Source organism: Heterocephalus glaber, unplaced genomic scaffold (genome assembly GCF_053883595.1).
Source record: "Heterocephalus glaber isolate CG9 unplaced genomic scaffold, H.glaber_assembly_v1.0 deba00001465, whole genome shotgun sequence".
Classification (NCBI taxonomy): domain Eukaryota; kingdom Metazoa; phylum Chordata; class Mammalia; order Rodentia; family Bathyergidae; genus Heterocephalus; species Heterocephalus glaber.
Window position 1 is genome coordinate 22641237 of NW_028258312.1, and position 21227 is coordinate 22662463.

General features: G+C 39.7%; 1 protein-coding gene across 7 annotated transcripts in view; it reads right to left on the reverse strand.

Moving 5' to 3' along the window:
- Window positions 1-21227, reverse strand: part of Adgrv1 (adhesion G protein-coupled receptor V1) — a 483421-nt gene that overhangs the window by 96546 nt on the left and 365648 nt on the right. Inside the window, exon 87 of one of the 7 annotated variants that reach the window (XM_087180965.1) lies at window positions 17127-20039. The exons of the other annotated variants lie outside the window; for them this stretch is intronic. Within the exon in view, the coding sequence (XP_087037091.1) occupies window positions 20024-20039 (16 nt within the window). The 3' untranslated portion in view covers window positions 17127-20023. Of the gene's footprint in view, window positions 1-17126; window positions 20040-21227 lie in introns of those variants that run through there. 7 annotated transcript variants of the gene reach the window in all.

A 21227-nucleotide genomic window follows, 5' to 3' on the forward strand; every position in this document is an offset into this window, starting at 1 on the left:
TCAGGGGGAGGGAGACTCAGAGACCCACACAGGAGGCGGCCCTTTCCCCATTCAAGCGGGTTCTTTCCTGGGTACACGTATAGGGATTCCTTCTTCTAACTGAATATACAGACCCAGGATGTCCTTGATAACAACTCCATCGGGCAGGTTGTGAATGTTTTTCAAGGCCATACGTTAGCTTTCATCATCCTTCAGGATGTCACACATTGTCTGTACTGTCAAATAGGTAATAGCTAGTCTTAATCTTAGTGACAATTTAGATATATTGACAGGCAGGAGGAGATGCTTGTGCTTTTAGGTTCATAGCTTTCAAACTGGAATTTGCAGTAGAATTTTCGGAGGGCTTCTCTACACCTAGAGAATCGGAGACTGTATGGAGGAGCCCGGACCAGAACCCTGGGGTGATGCAAGGCTCCTGAAAACCACACCGAGAACCAGCCGGGGTGAATTCCTGTCCCAGGGCACACAGCCCCTTGTGCCTCCTAAGTCTGCTGAGGAACAAAATGTGCCACTGGTCCTGTCTCCAGCTTGATGATTTTATGATAAAATCTGATTTCTCAATAGCCACAGAGTTGGAAAGAAGATGTCGTAATCGCTCTGACTGTGCTCCTGCCATGGAAGATAAAGTGTCCCCGTGTCAACTGTGGGTGGCCACACACTGTCAGCAAGCAGCTTTGCTCCCTCCCACAGCAAAACAAAGGCATCTCCCAGACTTCCATGACTCTGCAGATATTTTCGAATTTAAAGATGTATCCTGTTTCAGGGGAGCTGATTTTTCTACTCTAGCTTAAAACATGGAATTATGGGGAAGCAGCAGGCTTTATCTTTCACACTAGAACATGTCCCTGGTTTAGGAGCTGGTCAGTTAAAATCGCCAGAGAGAATAGCACCTTGTACTGAAGGAATTATGTATGTCTACACTAACGCAGCACTCAACAGCAGGCTGAATGAGCCCCTTCATGAGACCCTTTGTGAGTCATGTTAGAGACGGTGTGTCAGTTCTGTGGGTGATAAGCACTGCTGAATGCACAGGAACGATCCTTTCATTAGTGGTTCTCCCATTGAGATGCTCAACTTCTATCCTGAATCTACCCTCATTTTATGATAATATTAGTCTAGAGTAATGTCAAAATTCTGTTCCTGTCTTCTCATTAGCTTCTCTTTTTCAGTCCTGTGCTTTCTCTTCTAGTGCCACTTTGATTAAAGTCAGAGACTACTTTTATTTTTATATCTCCAGTCTACTAGTGCACTTCAAAGGGACTTCATAAATATTTATTGAATGAATGAGCAAATAAACGATCACAGAGGAACTAAGTGGCTTTCTGTCCTGTGGAGGCGTCAGCTTTCTTTCCACCTTAATTTTATTCAGTCTCTCTACTCAATCTGGAGAGGGTGAGAGAAATCTTTCATTTTCACCATTTCCTACAGGATGTCGAAATTCATCCACCTGTCCTTGGTGGGCTTACAGGGTTGCGAGTCCCCTTCTTTTATGAGGATCCAGAGGACAGGGAATGTCTTTTGTTTGCCTCGCTCCAAAATCCTAAAGTTCTCTTGGCTTTACCCAATGAGCAGCTTCAGGAAATTCATCTAGGAAAAGCTCTGGGTCACACGTGTGGGAATGAGTCCCCGAGTGTACATGAGCAGCCACATGTGAAGTGTGCCAGGATGACAGCCGGCAGGGACTGGCACGTGGTCAAGAAAGAAGTCTCCCAATGGGGAAACATGGAAGAGCAGCTCACCACACAATGGCTGGAGCTACACACACGATTGATAAACGTGCAGTAAATAAAATATTTTTTTGTTGTTGCTGTTAAGGCAAAGGATGGCCCAAGTCAGCCAATTAAAGGCCAATTAGAAAGCATAGATAGAAGCTATTCATAGATAGATGGGGAGAGCCTACCTATAGTGAAGATCAAGAGAAGCATCTAGAAAGTCATGGAATTCAACCCTAAGGTGTTTATAAGATTCTAACAGAGAGGTGGGAAGGGATTGAAGACAATTGATTAAAACAGTCGTATAAGGAAATGGGTAGAGAAGTGAAAGTTTAAGTCGTTCAAAAGGGAATAATAACAAGTATTCCAACTAGCCTGGAACATAGTGGAATGTCTAACATTTATAGAAAAATCTGAAAAGGTATCCAGGGACCTTGAAGATTACTCCAAGAAAAGTCAAATTCCAGTGTGAAGCCTGTAAAAAACTGGTTACTGGGTGAATGGCAACAGGAGAGGGTACACCAACCTGGCTTAATGTGAAGAAAATCGAAGGGTGTTAGCAAGCTGTTGAAGTTGCTTGTACAGTGGTGCCTCGCTTCATGAACTTAATTTGTTCCATGATTCTGGGGAGGATGCCATAGTCACATTGGTCACCCGGCTCGGAATTCATGAACAGAAGCAAAAATTTTGCTGACTGTGAACAGAAGCATTTGTGAACCAAGGTACTTCAATACTTCATGTCATACATTTAAGTGATGGTAGTGGAAATGCAAAGAAAAGAACAGGGTACCTAGAATTCATCAGCCTGTCCTTGGTGGGCTTGCAGGATTATAAGTCTGTTTCTTCTACTAGGATCTGGAGGACAGACCATATACTGTGAAGGAAGAATTGAAGAGAAGGGGGAATTGTGTTAGGCTAGGAGTGTGGAGGGCCAGGAACAAAGACAGGGTAAATTCAGACACCTGAGAGAATTCTCAGGATCGAAGGAAATCGTGGCTCATCTCCCATGGAGGAAAGCATTTTAGTGCAAATGGATAAATCAGGTAATTGCTACAACTACCAACAGGATGCAATTCCAAGCTAATAAAATAGGTTTATTAAGCATGAAGCCATTTCTGTTAGCACTGGCTTTTTTCCTTCTAGTTTTATCAAATCAAAACAGGAAAAGCCTTTGTGAATAGAAAGCATACGTCATAGAATAAACAGATAAACTGATAGTGATAAGGCTCATGAGAGAAAAATAGAGAAAATGTAAATTCATCGTTTTCTAGTTTTGTAGATGAGGAAAGTTGCCTATGTGCCCAAGCTAATGCACAGCAGAATCCAGGCAGGTAAACATTCTGAACACAGCAGGGCTGCTAATGGAAGGGTAAAGTGTGGGATGACATCTAGGATCGAGGAACCAGTGGTTTAGAAGAAAAAGGAAATGAAGGCACAGCTGTGAAGGGAAGTTAAATAAAAATAATAGAAGAACCAGAGAGGATGCTTTTTTAAATATGAAAATGTCCCAGTCCAATGTCTCTGTCTTAGAAAACAAAATAACATAACTTTCTGAAGATCCCACCACCAGTATAGGAAAAATTTGGGTATCTGCCAAGTTTTTCCATCCACAAACTTCAGGTTTCCACAGCTCCTGGCCTTAAACATTTTCTCTTGTACAAGCCGTACCGCAAATTTATAATACACACAATCAGGAGATTCCAAAGCAGAAAGAAAAGGGCTCTTGATAACCCTACCCTGACTCATTCCCCAGAACAAAACACTGTGGCTGATTTTTCTGGGCACATTTACATTGCAACACAGACTGAATTCAATAGAACATGCTGTCATCTCTTTCTAAGAAATCATCCATTCATTCAAATGTACTCGGCCGAACATCCGAGGTCAACAATGTCTCAGTCTTATCTTTTGAGGAAAAGAGAGGGAAGTAAATAACACAATTCAGCTCATAGCACTAGGAGCACCATTACGTTGTCTATGCTTATTAAATAAATTTCAGTTAATTCAGAATATTTTCAGAAACTAAGATGAACACAATTGAGTTGAATAAAAGCAGATCCTAGAGCAAATCTGGATTGACCTAGGGAAGATTTATAGGTAGCTGCCAAGGTAGCAGTGTCCACATTAGCCGTGCACGTTCAGCTAAGTCAAAGTTGCCTTATACTATGGGGTGGCCACCATCTGAATACTCATTTTTCATTGGCTTGAATGTCTGACAATACCTCTGGCTTAAAAGGTTTCATCTTATTTTGGGCCCACTAAAACTGCATTTGAACACAGGTGCACTTGGGTTCCCTAGTTCCAAATACTTCAGGGCCCAGAGAAGCTAAGCTTGTCTTATGATTCATAAACCCATCTGTACAGGGCAAACAGGGTCAGAGAGACAGGCTCCTGGCATCCGGTCTCTGGGAGGGAGACGGCGCTGTAACCCAGCCTTTGTGTGCAGCCAGGCGCTCCCCGCAGGGAAGAGGGATGCATGGACTGGTGCCTGTATTTAGGTGGGGCTTTGATCTGCCCTAGGAACTGCGTCTGAGGCTGCTTCTCAGAAACGCTGAATGAGATCATTATTCACTGCTAAGGAAGCCCGCATGTCACGCTGCCTTTAGCTTTTATGCATCCCTATCGTTTTTTGTTCTCCTACTAACATGTGCTTCCTATCCCGGCCAGTTCTTAGTCACTAACTTTTAAAGACTATTTTATTTTTGACCTACCATGGGCTGGGTTCTATGAATGAGATGCTAAGATGCTAAGAGCATTGTTAGGGTGACCCTGATCTAATCAACAGCCTTTTGTTTCTGTAATGTTTTAATGGAACTCAGAAAGTAAAGCAATTTGAGGAGTTTTAGAAACATATGAAATATGTACTTATAATTCAGATAACTTTCCTTAATTTATGGAAACATACGAAATGTATGCCCTTCCTTTACTGATATTTTGAGTCTTTCTTTCTCCTTGACTCCAAATACCTGACACACATATTATCACTGGCCATTGCAAAATGGATAAAAAAACTTTAATGAGATTCTTTTATTAAAAACCACCACCAAAAGTAACAGCTGTAGGCCGGGGATTTAGCTCAGTGGTTTCACCACCTGCTACAAAAGTACAAGGGCCCGAGTTCGATCCCTGGTACCAAAAAAAAAGAAAAAGAAAAACAAAAGTAACACCTGTAATGACAGACAGTGTTTCCAATTATTTTTCACTATTTGGTACTAACAAATATTTAGTAGATGAGAGAGCAAACGTTAGAGGCATGCATACTTAGAATCAAATATAACATTTGTTCTGAAATCTCCCAAGATTGTCTTAGTCCATTTCAAAGGAAGATTAGCAGAGTCATTTTTCCTTATTTTTTCCCAGTTGTCTTCAGTCCACGTTTGCAGTACATAATGATTACGTTCCTCGTGGGGAAGTGGTTGGTGCATGGACACAACACTCCTCAGTTCTTTTTTCATCTGCTCCCCTCATTTACTCCTCCACCTCTTGGTCCACTTTGCATTTGCGAAAGATCTATCTCCCTACTTCCTATCATCTAACTTTTATTTTTCTATTTATTTATTTATATTTTGGGTTTCTCATATAAGAGAAACCATGTAATATTTACGCTTGTGTGTCTGATTGGTTCACTTCACATTATGACACTTTATAACAGAGTAATACTCTATTGTGTATAAATACCATATTTTCTGAAGGAGTACAGTTGGTCAATAAACACATGAAAAAAGGCTAAACATTGCTGGCCATTGGAGAAATGCAATGTAAAACAACACTGAAATTCCATCTCACTCCAGGAAAAATGGCCACCATCAAGAATCAGCCAATAACAAATGGTGGAGAGGCTGTTGGGGAAAAGGAGCCCTTCTCCATTGTTGGTGGGAGTGTAAACTGGTACAATCACTATAGAAGTCAGTATGGAGATTCCTCAAAAAACTAAAACTAGACATTCCATTTGACCCAGCTGTTCCCCTTCTAGGTATCTTTCTGAAGGAGTTAAAGACATTGTATTACAGTGATCCACGAATACCTATGTTTATAGCAGCATAATTCATAATACTAAATCCTGGAAGCAGCCTATATGTCCATCCACAGATGAATGGATAAAGAAAATGTGGTATTTATGTGCAATGGAATACTACTCTGTTATACAGCAGGATAAACTTGAGTCATTTGTAGGAAAATGGATGTACTTTGAGATCATAATGTGAATCGAAGCAAATCAGACACACAAACTTAAATATGGCATAGTTTCTTTTATATGAAAAACCCAACATATAAATAAAGTGCAAAATAAAAGACAATAGAAAAAAAAGAAAAAAGTCACTGTAATCCATAACTGTTTCATGTGTTTTATATAGTTTTTTGCCTGTTAGCCTGGCTGTTAATTTGTATTTATGATAATTAACTTGATAAAGATTTATAAAATAAATAAGATGCTGTCAAAAAAAAAAAAAGAAGAAAAATGAATAGAGGGGAAGGGGAAAAAAAGAATTAAGATGTGTTCTGTACATGTCCCAACTCCCCACAATGAATGTAATCATTATGTACTGAAAAAATGGACAAATAAAAATTTTAAACAAACAAAAACACCACGTTTTCTGTATCCACTCGCCCGCTGATGGACGCAGAGGTGGCTTCTAGCCAGCCATCCCCAGTACAGCCAGGCCCACCTGATTCCCTGGGTCTTGTTTCAGATCTGTCCACCAGCACGGAGGGAGGCTTCCCACTGAAGGCCTGTGGCCAGCGGCCCCTCTGGGCCTCTGGGAAGCTCATTGGAGGAAACGCTGGCAGCATTCGATGCCTCATCCACTGTCTTCCAGGGTCACACTTACTCTTGCTGTGCAGAGACTGAGGTGGAAGGTCACAGGGCTTGCTTTACCTCCTATCCACTAAGGGAAGAGCCTCGAGTGTAGAGAGCTCAGGGAATGGGCAGACCCTATATCCTCTCCATTTGCCTGGTGGGCCGTGCTGTTGAGGGTTTTATGAATTGAGGAGACAGCACGTTGCATGCATATGCAATGGTTTATCAGAGGGTAACGTCAGTATCTGCTGAAAGGTCAGTGCTTGTGTTCCTATTCGACCATAAATGCGAATTTTTCTAGGATTCTCTGAAAATGATTGTTATGATTTACCAACATTTACCTCCAGGCGGCCATGAGCGAGGCTGTGCTGAAGCTGTCAGTGCAACCCAGTTGGGAGACAGGTAAATACTGAACTATAATGGGTCTTATAAATGTTAGAAACAGGGGTGGTGAAAGGATTTACAGAAAAAGAGACAATTTTGCTGCAGTCTGAGGGGAACTCATAGAGTAGACAATCTTTGAACTAGACCTTGAGTTGAGAAAAAATTCATTTGATAGAAAAGGAAAAGGCTGTGGCAAAAAGAGGAAAAGGTGGTGAGAGCAGTGCTACCCGTCGTTACTGGCAGAGTCAGACCCATCTAGGGCAGTGTTTCCCAGACTTTTCAACTTGGAACAACCATGGAAAAGAACAGATGGGAGTTCTGTTAGTCTGAAGTTGCTGCTTTTTAAAATGCTCACTATTAATGTTGAATTTCTTTTATTTCATCCTCAAAATTCAATGAACTTTTCCATTATCCTTCTGATGTGTATTCATTTGGGACAGGGTTCTGTTTTCTTCAACTTTTTTCCCTCTCAACTTCCCCAACTAGGGGAGAAAGTTCTTTTAGGACAGCAGAATGTTAAAAGCTAGGAGGGAAAAATCAATGCTAACAAGGAAAATGTTGGCATTTCCCATATATGCTCTGCTCTGGAGATGGAGGAACAAGTAGGAACCTTCCAGGATGGCAGAGAAATGAGCATCTTTGGCCAAGACAATGAGGGGTATAGGAGAAGGAACAAAGTCAAGAGCAAAGTACAGTTTGAATGTCCCTAATGAAAAACTCAACATTTTGTGAGTGCTGATATGATGCTCAAAAAATTTCAGCTTTGGGAGCATTCCAGGTTTCAGATACTCAGATTAGGTATGCTCCATGGATGAAACCATGCACATTTCCAGAATCCAAAATCTGAAGCACTTCCTGCAACATGCACTTCAGATACGGGATACTCACCTTGCAGACAGGGAGTTCTGGGAGGAATACATTTGTGGAATGATGCTGATACATTCAAAGCCACAAGACAAGTCTACTATAAGATGCTTTGTGTCCACGATCAGGTACCAGGGGAGGGTGGAGCAGTGGGTGAGTGGGAAGTTTAGGAAACTTGAATTCCAGGCCCTCTGGCATGTGGAGCCCCTTCCAAGGCTCCAATAGCAATCCATTCAAGAGTTTTTGTTACATTTATAACACCAAGGTGAAAATCTAATTGCAATCAGTTAAGGCCACTGTCTTTTCACTTCCAAGCTCCCTTCTGTCATACTCCATGCACTGATGCACCCGAATGACTGGTAATTTGGGATGTGGCCATGGGGAGTTCAGATGGGGATGGATTTTGTTGGAGTGTGGGACAGACATGTCAACTTGGCTGGCAGATACCTCCACTCACAGTGAAGTCCTTCTCAGCCACCACCCACCATACTGTCCTGGAGGCATCAGTGACGAGGACACACAGGGTCAGAGGTTACACAGCAATCCGATGTCCAACCGCAGTGAGCCATGGGAGAGCACGAGGAGAGGAGCTAGAAATTTCCAGTGATCAGACCTTTATGTCACTTCCTTCAGAAAGATATCTAATGTATAATGTTGTAAATGCTTATTGACTTATTTTTAATAAAAAATTACATGGAGTAGAATTTATGAGAGTTCTGTCTTTGTTGTAGAAAACCTGAGGCAACACTACCAACAGCGAGGATGTCAGCGGGAACAAATTCCAGTGGACCATTAATGGTAAGAGGGAGCCTCATTCACGTTTCACTAGTGAACCTGTTATTAACTGACACCATGTGAAGACGTGCCCAAATGGTAGAGATAAAAATCACACGAAAAAATTTTAGAAGTGTGCTGACAACTAACAGTAAAGCTTTTATTTTGTTTTTCTGGATTTTATATGTTGGGGTATTTTCTGAATTTTTTTAGGTACAAGGTTTGTTATAATCTTTTTTTATCTTTACAAATAATTTTCACTTTTGTACCTCATTTTGCATTTGCAGTTTTGTGTACTTTGTGTTAAGATTGGTCCTCTAAATTACAGAAGCTTTAGTCCCCTTAAAGCCTGTATCTGTTCCCATAGGCTCTGTATGTTTATTCCTATTCAAATGTCACAAGGCATAACACTATAGGTATAGGATATTTTTAAAACTTATTTACTAGATCCATTACTTATTAAAAATCTGAAATAAAGTGAATATTCTAGGCAGGTAAGCCATACCTTGTAGCTCTGTGATTCTGGGCACTCCACAAGTAGTCTAAATTGAAAAGCATACATCTTGGGCTTAGCTTGCAAGAGTGGCAATGAAGAGTTAGAAAAATATAGGGTATAGCCAATAAATTAAGGGTGTTGCCTACTGTGTCTAAGAGTTTGGATTTTTCAGAGAGTTTCAAATCTCTGAAAGGTTTTAAGCAGATCTGTGACTTAGAGTGAACTTTAGTGATACACAGGAAGAGAATCAGGGTAGGGGTAGATGCTAACAGTTCAGGAGCTCCTGCAATAGATGTGTTCATGAGCTCGAGCCCCTAACTTAGGTCTATGATGTAGGAAGGGACAGGAGAGAGCAGGTTTCATGTGCTATCAGAAGGATCCATAGCCCAGTGACTAACAGGATGTAGAGAATGGTGAGGAAGTTGCAGATGATGACTACTGAGCCAAGGAGGAAGACTACACATAAGGAAGCTTGGGAATGCAATGCAAATGCAAGCAGATCTCCCACAGCCATAGATAGTGACAGCAAGCAAACTGGAACTACTGCCTGAAACGGTTTTGATATCCTTGTGAGATACATCCTAAATCTCCATTAAATTTCTTTATGTAAATATTTTGGCTTGTCTTTTTCTGTCAGAGGAAGGAATTTCGGATTATCAATCTTATCTTTAGTGACATTTTAGCAATGGAATCTTGGAGCAGATTTGTCAGCCGAAGACTTTGTCGAGCATTTCCTCTAAAATCAGCATAGATAAGCTATAAAAGCTAAAATGAATTTGGAGAAATGTAGAAAGTGTCCACCTTTAGTGTAGGATTGAATTGAATGTAGTATATTTAAAAACACTTTTTAAAACTATATATGCACTCAGGTTTTTTCGCCTAAATTATGGGACCAAACTATAACACATTGAGGGAAGAAGAGCTTTAGGGTTTATTTAATTAACTTCTCTCCAATGCTTGATTCCCAGGCCTCTCATTTTATTCCAGTTCTTTATTTGAAGAAAGTCATGTTGCCTCCCTCAAAACTTCTCTTTCCTAGACAAGCTCCCCAACTTGTGCTGGTATCGAGATACTATGTGATGTCTCAAGACCCCCTCCTAACCACCACAGCTGTTCTCCTGGAATGCCACTCTTATCTGGCATTTCTCTTTAGCTTTCGAAACAAATTATTAAATCAAGACTGTTCAGATACATTCATTAAATCAACCCTAATCCTCATTTAGCCATTTCCAACCCATATTTCACCATCCTGTCTTTGAGAAAGTCATGAGGGAAAATGTCAAAGAGGACGATCTCTACAGCTTTCTCCCAATCATTTCCTTATAAAGGAAATCATTCTAATAAACTACATCATATTAGGTTATTGTCACTTTTTTTTAATGCTCCCAAGGAATCTAGTTATTAAGAAATTTTAGGATTTTCTTCAGGACCAGGAGAATTCAGAGTCTAATTTACCAAAGTGGGGAAGATATCTGATTACTTTGCATTTGTTAGCAAACCGTACCTTCAATCTACAAACCTTGAGGTCAGTCCAACAAACTCTCATATTTGTATGTATTCATGCTGGAAGAGAAGCGTGAAGTTTTTTAGAACACCTACGTGCTTATGGAATTGGCTCATTTCTCTGAGATTTCAAGCCGTTTGAAGGGAGCCTTTCTTCCCCTCTATCCATAGATTCTTTTTGCAGAGATTAAAGTTAAATAGGACTTGGGTATCTTTTATTTTTCTATCACAATAATGCCTTCTTTAAGTAGATTTTTTTCCACAGTTCAGTGTATTTTTAATCTGAGCATAAACTTCAAATGATCTTTCTGCTACTTCTATCACTTTTTTTTTTTTGGTACCAGGGATTGAACTCTGGTCCTTGCGCTTGCTCAGCAGGCAGTGAAACCACTGAGCTAAATCCCTGGCCCTACTTCTATCATTTTTAGTTTGGCACTTTTCTTTTTGTTGCATTAGCCAATCTTTTTCTATTAATGATGTTCTTATACATTATTCCTGTCCTTCTTACATTCAAGTCCTATCAGAAAGTATATACATACCTATGCTGGTTCTGATTTTCTGATCTGTCTCCTCTTTTCTCCCTCTTTAAAATCATTTCCAACTATACTGTTTGAATTTAATTTTAGAAACTTTCATTCCCTGGCACTGTCTTTTCTTTCTGAGCCTATATTGATGAACTACCTTATTTTTGTCTAATATTTCAAAATTGACATTGCTTAATTTCAGTGTGCACAAATATGTATCTAATTTTATCAGAGTTTCCCTCCCTGTTTCTAAGGGCTCCAAATCAAAAGTCACATTTTCTCCTGGGATCTTGTCATTTGTATTGCTAGAACTAAACACAACTATGTCAAGTAGTTCACCGTACTGCTTCCTCTGTTTTCTAAGAATTATCAGATGTTCAAATAAAATATCAGTCACTCTGTTTTAAGCAGAACAGAATTTCCAGTGTGTGTCTGAGAGGAGTGATGGATCTGTGAATTAATGTCATGCTAGTTTAAATCCACATACGCTATTTACAATTATTTTGACCTTGTACTTCTTTATACCTTAATTTCCTGTGAAGCAACAAATGGCCTAATGGTTTACATGGTATTCATTCCATTGAAGAGCCAAGATCTCATTCAACTAGAAATCCACGCAGCTCATGGCATCTCTTTCTGAGCCTGTTCTGCCCTTTTCCTCTGCACAGTCCACCCCTTTGGTCAGTACTGACGCTACTGCTCTCTAGTTTTGGAAGTTGCAGCTCACCAAATCTGAGGGGCTGGTGGGTGTAAAGAAGACTGTGTTAGGATGTGGTCCTTTGAGAGCTCTGGTTCTAAGGAAAAGTATATCACCCAGGAACAAGTCAGGATCACCTTTCCAGTCACGTCTGTCAACATTTTTCATGTACTCCATTGGCTTAAAGTATCAGAGGCCCTGCCATGCAGGTAATGGCAGGCCAGCACAGTAGATGGGCACTCACTAATCACTGCTAACTGGACTACGATGATGGACATATATCTCAGGCCAAGTTTTGTATCTGAAAAAGGAGATTCTAAGGACAAAGTGAACAGAGCCAAAATATCATAACCTTGAGTGTTAGGTAACATCAGGCCGGATAGAGAGCTCACTCTAGAATGAGTAAATACTCTTAAAAAATATCAATATAGGACATATAAGGGGCAATAGTAACCCCCCCCAATCTATAAAGAAAGATGATCATTTTGAAAATTATTACTGGGCCTAGAAAAGATTTAGAATGCTGCTTTCTAAATAGAGTACAAGAAAACAAAGCCTAAGAAGCCAGAGAAGGTCCAGGCAAAAGTTGTCTGAGGGCTCTAATCGTGGAGCAGAAGGAAGGGGGGTGAGGTAAGCTGAATGCGCACTGGAGGCTGAGGTGAGGAGAAGCCCTGCAGAACCCAGGGATGTGTGTGTGTGTGTGTGTGTGTGTGTGTGTGTGTGTGTGAGAGAGAGAGAGAGAGATGACGGCTATAATGACTGCACGCCCCCGGAAGTCACAGAGTTGAAAGCTGGTCAAACACGAAGTCTTATTATTATGAATGTGGAAGACAGAGTGTGGTGCTAGGCACCCACAATCCGTGGGTAGCTCTCCTTCCCAAACCATGAAAAAGTGGGGAATAAAATACGTAAAACTGGGAAATTTCACTGGTCAGAGCAAACTGTATCTTAAGGACGTAAGGACCCACACCAAGGATCAGACAAGCTTAGGAAAAAATACCTGTACCTATGTACTTCGGATCAAACTTTCACACTGCAGAAATAAAAGGTCAAAGATCTATAAGCACACAAGAAGGTGAGGAAAAAAATACACCTAGATAGAAAAATAGTTATCAGGCTAATCTTTGTTAACACAAAATACCAGACAATAACGTCATATTTCCTGAGGGTTTTTTTTTTGTTACCGGGGGGATCAAACTCAGGACCTTCCGCTTGCGAGGCAGGTGGCAGCACCACTGAGCTAAATCCCCGGCCCATCCTGAGTTTTGATGCAAAGAACAATATCAAGTGCAAATGATAAATTTGCTACTATAAGAAATAAATGCAGCATAAATTGAATTAGCAATAAGTAGGAAACATTTGAAAGGGTAAAACACAAAGAAAAAAGAAATGGGTGTGGATACTAGTACTAGGTAGCAAGAACACTAAATAAGCTAATTGGAATTCAGGAGATATGAACCCTCCCTGATATGAAGGAAGAAAAAGACAATTAAAGAAAGAATTTTCAAAGCATGCAACTAATACAAGAAAAAATATAGAAAAAGATGGAGGTATTTTATTGATTTAAACATGTAAATCATATATTGTGGGAAATATTTTCATCAAACACTATAAAAGTGATAGAAAAATGAATAAATAATATAAACAATTTATATGAGAGGTACAGATCACCAATGAACATGTAAAGACATGTCCAAACTTCCTGGTCTCATTAAAGAAGTAGCAACAAAAACAGAAATATATCTCCACATGTGATGGTTAAATTCATGTGGCAACTTGAAATGCAGCACAGCCGCTTCATCGCAGATCTTTTTAAACATTAGAAATGGGGGCGGGGCAAAGGCACCTGGACAGACATTTGGTCATAGGTTACTCTGTTGGGGGGGGATGCTTTCCGCTGAGATTTACATTTAAGGTGTAGACTGGAGAAAGCAGATGCCCTAGACGTGGGTGGGCCTTACCCAATCAGGCGAAGCCCGGATGGAACAGAAAAGGCAGATTCTCCTCTGCGTAAGACAGAATTCTTCCTGCTGGAATTTTGATCCTTGCCTTGGGATCAAACTGAAACAACTGCTCTCTTGGATCTCTGGCTGCTGACTTAGCTTACAGATCTCAGGAATTGTTGGTCTCTATAACTGCACAAGACAATTCCTTATAATTAATCTCGCTGTATACACACATGTGCACACATACACACACACTCACCCTGCAGGCTCTGTTTGTCTGGAGACCCTAACAAATATACCACATTCACCTATCAAAACCAGAAAGCTGATAAAATTAGCCATCAAGACCTGCCCAGTGCTTGGTGCTGCTAAGGCCGAAAATGCTTAACCCTTCTGGACGACAATTTGACAGTTTCAGTATTTGTTAAGATGTCATGCTTTAATCCAGTAATTTCATTTCAAGGAATCTGTGATGTGGAAAAATGGCAAATTTACTTCAGACTCTTCAAGGGAGAACTGAAATGTTGGATGCTGGAACATGGCAAAAATTTGATAAATTCTATAATGAGATAGATATTGTGAATCTATTAAAAAAACTGAAGTCTACTTAGTGGCAAAGGAAATTCTAATGATAATTAGAATGACTCAGTGAAATAAGCAGGCGATAAAACTGTGATCCCAACTTTGTACTGTAAAGCTACAGCACAGAAATCTAGACATAAATAGAAACACTTCAGTGATTAGAAGTGATTATGTTTGAGTGATGAGGAGAGATCTGATTTTTATCTTAAAAATTATATCCTCTCTGCCTTCCATAATTTCTAAAACAGATATTGATCAATTTCATAAGAAAGAAAAGAAGGCTATTTTAAGAAATAGGCAGATTCTCATGAGAAGCTACAAAGTAGGAACCCAATCATAAATCAACTACCAGAAATCCTCGTAAGGCAGGAATGGTTTCTCATCGCACTGACAGCTTGTTGGATAAGCCAACTGTATTTCTGGCCCCACTTTTTCATCAGAGATGCCCACAACAGAAATTCTTATGTAAAGAACCCACACTGGAACACTGTGGTTGCATGAGCTTTTTCAGTTTTCCAAAGGCGAGTCCTTAACACACTGCAAAACATTCTGTTTATCAAGTTTTTAAAAAATTTTATGACCAAAAGTTTTAAAGAAAAGAAGCAAGACAAAATGCAACTTCACAAATGTCATGATCATTGCAATCCTACCGCCTGTGGTTCTACAATTACCTACTTCCTAATTCTTTATTCCTCTTGGTATTCCAAATGACTAAGTTGTTAGCACTTTGCATTAGAAAGTAATCATTAGTTTTCCTGACACTGCCTCTAGTTAATAAATTAGGATAATCATAGACTGAGGTTCTTGCAATAAGGCGCATTTTCACTGTTTTGACCCTGAGTGACCACTTCCAATGTTCTCAACACATCAACTATATCATTAATTGTAGTTGGAAATTTTAACTGGCAACACAAAGTATTTAAAATAATTTTCTGCAACAATTTGATATCAATAAAGGCTCACTTTATATATTAAAATGTAAATTTCCTTAAAATGGGTAGGGGAAAACTGTATTAATAGAGGAATGAAGATTCAAGAGGGACAAAAATTAATAGCCTTAACATAGCCTCTCACTTTATCTCCAAAAAAAGGGAAAAAAGCACTCTTCAAATCATTGGAAAAAATAAGCAGACAAAAATTAATGCAGGGAGATGAGCAAGCAATTCAAAACAGAAATAAAAATGCTAAATACATCTACACAAAGATATGCAAACTCACAAGGCTGTATAAGGATAAATGAGAATATGCACTTAGTCTAGTGTCTGGTACTTAACAAATGAAGTTATTAAAACATAGCTAATAAATGAAGAAATGGAAACAAAAATGGGAAAGAATGTGGGGAAACAAGCTCTGCCACAATTTATGGCTTGAGTGTAAATTTCTATGGAAAACATTTTGACAATATCTTTTCCAAAAAGTAAAAATATATATGTGTATATATATCGATATACAGAATCTAAGTATATGTAGCATGTGTATAATGAATATATAATATATGTAGCTTTTCACTGTGGCATTCCACTTTCAAAATTTATGCTATGGAAAATCTGAGCACGAATGTATGAAGACACACACACAAACACACACACACACACACACACACGGTGCTGTGGTCAGACAGGGTGGAAGTGTGCCCCCAAAGGTTCATGTGCAGAAGACCTGGTCCCCAGGTGACAGTCCTGCGAGGTAGTGGGTCTTTTAAGAGGTGGGGTCCAGTGGAAGTCCTTAGGTCAGCTCAGGACGCGCCCATGGAGGGATGCTAGGGCTGGGGACCCCCACCCACTCTGTTTCCTGTATTTTTTCTTTGTTTGTTAGTTTGAGATGGGTCTTGTGTTACTCAGATTGGTCTCAAACCCCTGGCTCAAGTGCTCTTCCTGCCTCAGCCTCCTGAGTAACAGTTACTATGGGCACAGGCCGGTGCATCTGACTTCTGGGTCTAGTTTGGGGACGGGATCTCGTCCTCACACACATGCAGTCAAGGTGGCCCTTGGCAGAGCTCGTCTGGCCCCAAGCCGGGCACTGGAATCTCTGAAACTGTGAGCCACAGAGAGCTCTTCTTTAAAAAATTAGCCTGCCTGGGAATTTCCCTGCAGTCATGTAAACCGGACTAAAACATGGATATTCATGACAACACTGTTGTAAGGAAAAGTGGAAATACAGTGTAAACTCCACCAATAGGGTTGATTTAAAAATACGACAGTAGATTATGATATAAAATGTGATGGATATACATACTGATTTAGAAAACTGTTCAGTAAATAAAAACCAAATTGCAGAATAGTGGACTGGTGGTTTGGTCACTTCCCTCATTGCTAAGACACAATGCTCAGTACCCTCAGCCTTCAGGAGGAAAGGGTTATTTCAGCTCAGGTTTTGGTCCAAAGTCCGCTGGCTGCAAGAGGGACAGCATGCCAGGGGGTCCTGGTGGGGGGAGAACTGCTCGCCTCATGGCAGCAGGAAGCAGGGTGAAGGGAGCGCCAGTGAGGGAGAGAACCCAGTTCCACCCAGGCCACCTCCTAAGGGCACCTGGACTTCAAGCTCATCGTGGGCTCATCCACTGGCAGGTACAGCGCTCCACCATCACAGACTGTTTTCAGAGGTCAGAGAAATTTATAAAATGGGTAATTTAGTTCAGGAGCAGGATAATCCAAATAGGATTTGTCACAAGTATCTAAAGTTAAATATGAAGCTGAAATACTAAGAAACTAAACTACTGAAAAGCTAAAAAATTGGCATGATTTTTAAATGTTTTATAAACTTAATGTCTTTTTATTATGATAAAAATTCTAAGCTTATAGAAGAGAATTCAGTTAGATTTTTGCACATAATCATTACTCAGGAAGTGCTGATTTCCATACATTTTAATTAATATGAATTAGCAACAATGAGCAAAAACAAGCGCTTTGGAGGTAGGAGGCAACTTATCACTATCACGACTTTTTACTGTTCCTGACATTTTTTTGAGGTGTCCAGATGACTTCTGGGTAGGAGTCTGAGGCGAAGGTAAGCAGCGTCTTTTCGGCAAGTCCTGACATTCATTACCACTCACTCTACCTTTCAGTATTCACAGGACTGGGGTCGCAGATTAATAGTATACTCTCTGGGACAGTTCTCAGGACCACATTCCTTCCCCCTCCATCCTGGCTTTGAGTCAAAGAGTCAGTTTGACCCTTTCCTTTGCACTTTTCATGGAAAGGTCTTCAGCAGTTTTGTTTACCTACAGTAGTAAAGAAGGCAATCTTCCAAAGACTTCCAAAGAAGTCTACTTCCAAAGACTCAATAAACGAACTTCTTCAGGTAACTCCAACAGCAATCACTCAAGGGCAGGTTCTGTCCTTACTGTAGTTAAGCACTATTCCCTTATAAGATGTAGGACCTTTCTTTTTATGATGTGGAGTATCATTCCTTGTATACCTACAGGATCATCTGGCTCTGTGACAGTCAATAAGCATCTATTTTGATTTTCCACACAGGAAAAAAGTACATTTGAAATTTTATAGCTCTTTGGGTCTTTCTCCAAATCTGATTGAGTGATTTAAATCTAGATTTTAAAAATCCATTGGTCTTACTAAATTTGGATTTGATCATTTACATATATATATATATATATATAAGAAAATGTCTTTCTTATAAGGTTTGATATGTCTCATGTGGCATTTAAAATGTTGAGGCATCTGGCATTATATAGTGATCTCTAGGTATCTTAAATATTTTTTACTAATTATATTTGAGTGTCTGAAGTTCTTGGAGTGGGAGGAGAGACACAGAGACAGATTTATACTGGGTTGTTTTTTCCAATTCAGAACATGTCAGTGCTAGCCCTGAGACAGACCAAAAAATGCCTTAATAGGTTTCAAAGAACTAAGTTGTGTTGTCAATGCATTCTGGCCAAAGTAAAATCAATGAAAATCAGTTAAAAAAAAGATAGGCTGAGAAGTCAGAAATGTTTGGAGATGAAATATTGTACTTTTAAGAAATTTATAGGTAAAAGAAGAAATCACAATGAAAATTAGGAAATATTTCTGAGTGATCATGAAGATAGTGTATTTCAAAACTTGCAACATAGCTAAAGTAGGGATTACAAACTGCTATGTATTAGAAAAGGTGGAAAGTCAAGCATTTACATATCTATTTCAGGAAATTAGAAAATAAGTCAGAGCTCAAACATTAAAATTAGTAAAATTTAAAAAGCGGACCAAAGACATTGATGGAATTGAAAACAAATATATAATGGAGAATATTAAGATGTCAAAAATTGGCTTTGGAAAAGAATGATACTGATCAGCCCCCACCAAAACTGATCAAGAAAGAAAGAAAAAGATGCAAGAGAAGACACACTCTATGAATGTTAAAAATGAACAAGGGTACGTCACTACAGGTCTTAACAGACATTGAAAATGATTTGTTAAATGAAATGGAAAAATACATAGAAAAAAGAAAACAAAACTGACAAAGAATTAGAAATGGAAAATATGGATAGTTCTGTATGTTCGAAAGAAAATGAATCTGTAATTTAGAAAATCTTAGGCTGGCTGGCTCCACGTATAGACTTCCAGAATACTGGGAAAGAATTTACAATGTTTTCCGCTGATGCAAAAGGAGGCCACTTCCTAACTCTCTCTCTCTTTTTGGTACAGGGGATTGAACTCAGGACCATGTGCCTGCAAGGCAGGCACGGGGCCGCTGAGCTAAATCCCTGGCCCCCTGTATCTTTTTTTAAATGACAGCAGTATAACCTCAAATGTGACAAAAACTTTTAAAAAATAACAGTTTCCATGTATTAATACCTTAGGGATTTAGAGAAATCTCTTCACTGGAAGGAAATTTACTATAACTACAAATTGACAGGTGAACAGCAGATGCGCTATTATGCATTTCACAAAACCACAAATTGTACCTTTACCATCAGGAAAATGGCATGTATACAATATTTTAATATATATATATGCCACTTTATATTCTTACACTTATATTTATACACTGCAATTGAAGTGATATTAAAAACAGAATTCCTTGAAACTTTGAATGAATTCACAGGGAATGATTTAGGAATACTCTGAGAATTAAAGAGACAAGTAGTCCCTAATACTTCCAAAGTTTAGTTACTTTGCATCTAATAATTGAATAATATTAAAACCAATATATTATAATTTAGTATACATTATTATTTTATATATATATAATTTAGCTGGCAACAGAGGACATCTTGCAAATGTTTAAGAAGGAACATTTTAAGAGTTAGTTCATTTGGCTATTGTTGCATAGTGGTTTATTTCTCCTGTAACAATCCATTCAGAGGTGCGAGGAGACTTTCTTCTAATTAACACTCCTATCTTTCCCTCTGGCCCTGTTCACTGAGGCGGGGCGGACACGTGTTAGGCTACAACTGCTGTCAGAGAAACCTTTGGCCAAGGGGCTCATGCAGGACACAGGCTGTGGGACACCAGGCCTCGCCTCATGGCTACTTAGTATCTAACAAAGAATGAGGCAGACTTTTCTGAATTTAATCTGGGCAGCCCAGAATTTAAAGCAGTGAAGTAAAACGTGAAAAGTTATAATGGTAGTAAAATGTGGGAGGTTAGAAAATTGTGATTCTGAAAATTCTCTCAGTATGACAGAATCTTTCTGACTCACAAAAATGAAAAGACAAAGCAACTCTAACTAGCATACCAGCATGCATCTGTGCATTTGAGTGTGTGTCTTGCGGCTGTCTGGAGTCTCCTTCATCTGAATGCGCTGCGGGTTACGTCTGTGATTGCCTGTGTGAAACATGTTTTTATACACCAATAACACTTATTATGTATGCAACTGCTTAGGAGCAATAATGACATTGAAATGATTTCTGCTTACATAGTATTTTACCTTTCAAAGATTTTTTTCACTTTGACTAGCTGTTATCTTCAAAATAAGCAGGGAAATAATTAGTAATAGTGTCCTCATACGATTATGAATAGCTAAATCTTGGAAGTGGCCTAAATGTCCTTGGAGAGATGAATGGGGAAAGAAAATGTGGTATTTACATACCACGGAGTACTACTCTGCCATAAAGAAAGATGAACTCGAGTCATTTGTAAGAAAATGGGTGCACCTTGAAACCATAAAGTTAAGTGAAATAAATCAGACACACAAGCTTCAATACCACCTGATTTCTCTTATATGAGAAACTCAAAACATAAGTAAAGAGAAAAATAAAAGCAGCAATAGGAAGTGGGGAGACAGATTGTTCTCAAAGGGGAATGGGACCCAGAGACCGAGGGAGGGCGGGGAAAGGATGAAACAAGGGCTGAGTTGTTCTGCGCACGTCCGGCTGCCCACAGGATTGCAAACATCATGCACTATGCACATGTATTAATAAAAAACGACGAATAGGGTACTTTTTCCTATTTAGGGTTTTACTTTTTCTCTTATTTTCATTAGACCAATAGAGCTGGTTAAGCCTCATTATTACAAAGATTGTGCTTTGTTTTCTCTGCATATGGGATCCATAAAAAGGGCCGAGTGCTCCTCAGAGTTACAAGACAGCAGATGGGGGACTGCATCCTGCGTCTACCTGTGACTAACGAAGGGTCAGATTTCAAGATCAGGAGGTCATTTTAACAAGCACGTGTAAGGAGGACCCGGACGCGTTCGCATGCACTTTGTACACACTGCATTCACTCTGATACCGCCTCTCTTTTCCCGGCCAGGGGGTCTCATGGCCCCTCTACTTCCCCCGGAAACACTTGCAGTTTTTCGCTGAGTCTTCACCCAACTCCTCAGAGCACCTGCATTTAGCTGGATGCCGCTGCCTGCCTCAGTCTAACAGACCAAGTCATGCTTGGGACCCATCCCGGGGTAGCGTTTCATGCACCGACGAACGCACCCATCGAAGCTACTCGGGAGGCAACGGCTTCTCTTTCAAAGCAGTAACAGAGAAGCAGAGGTCTCCGGACGCGTCCTAGGCAACC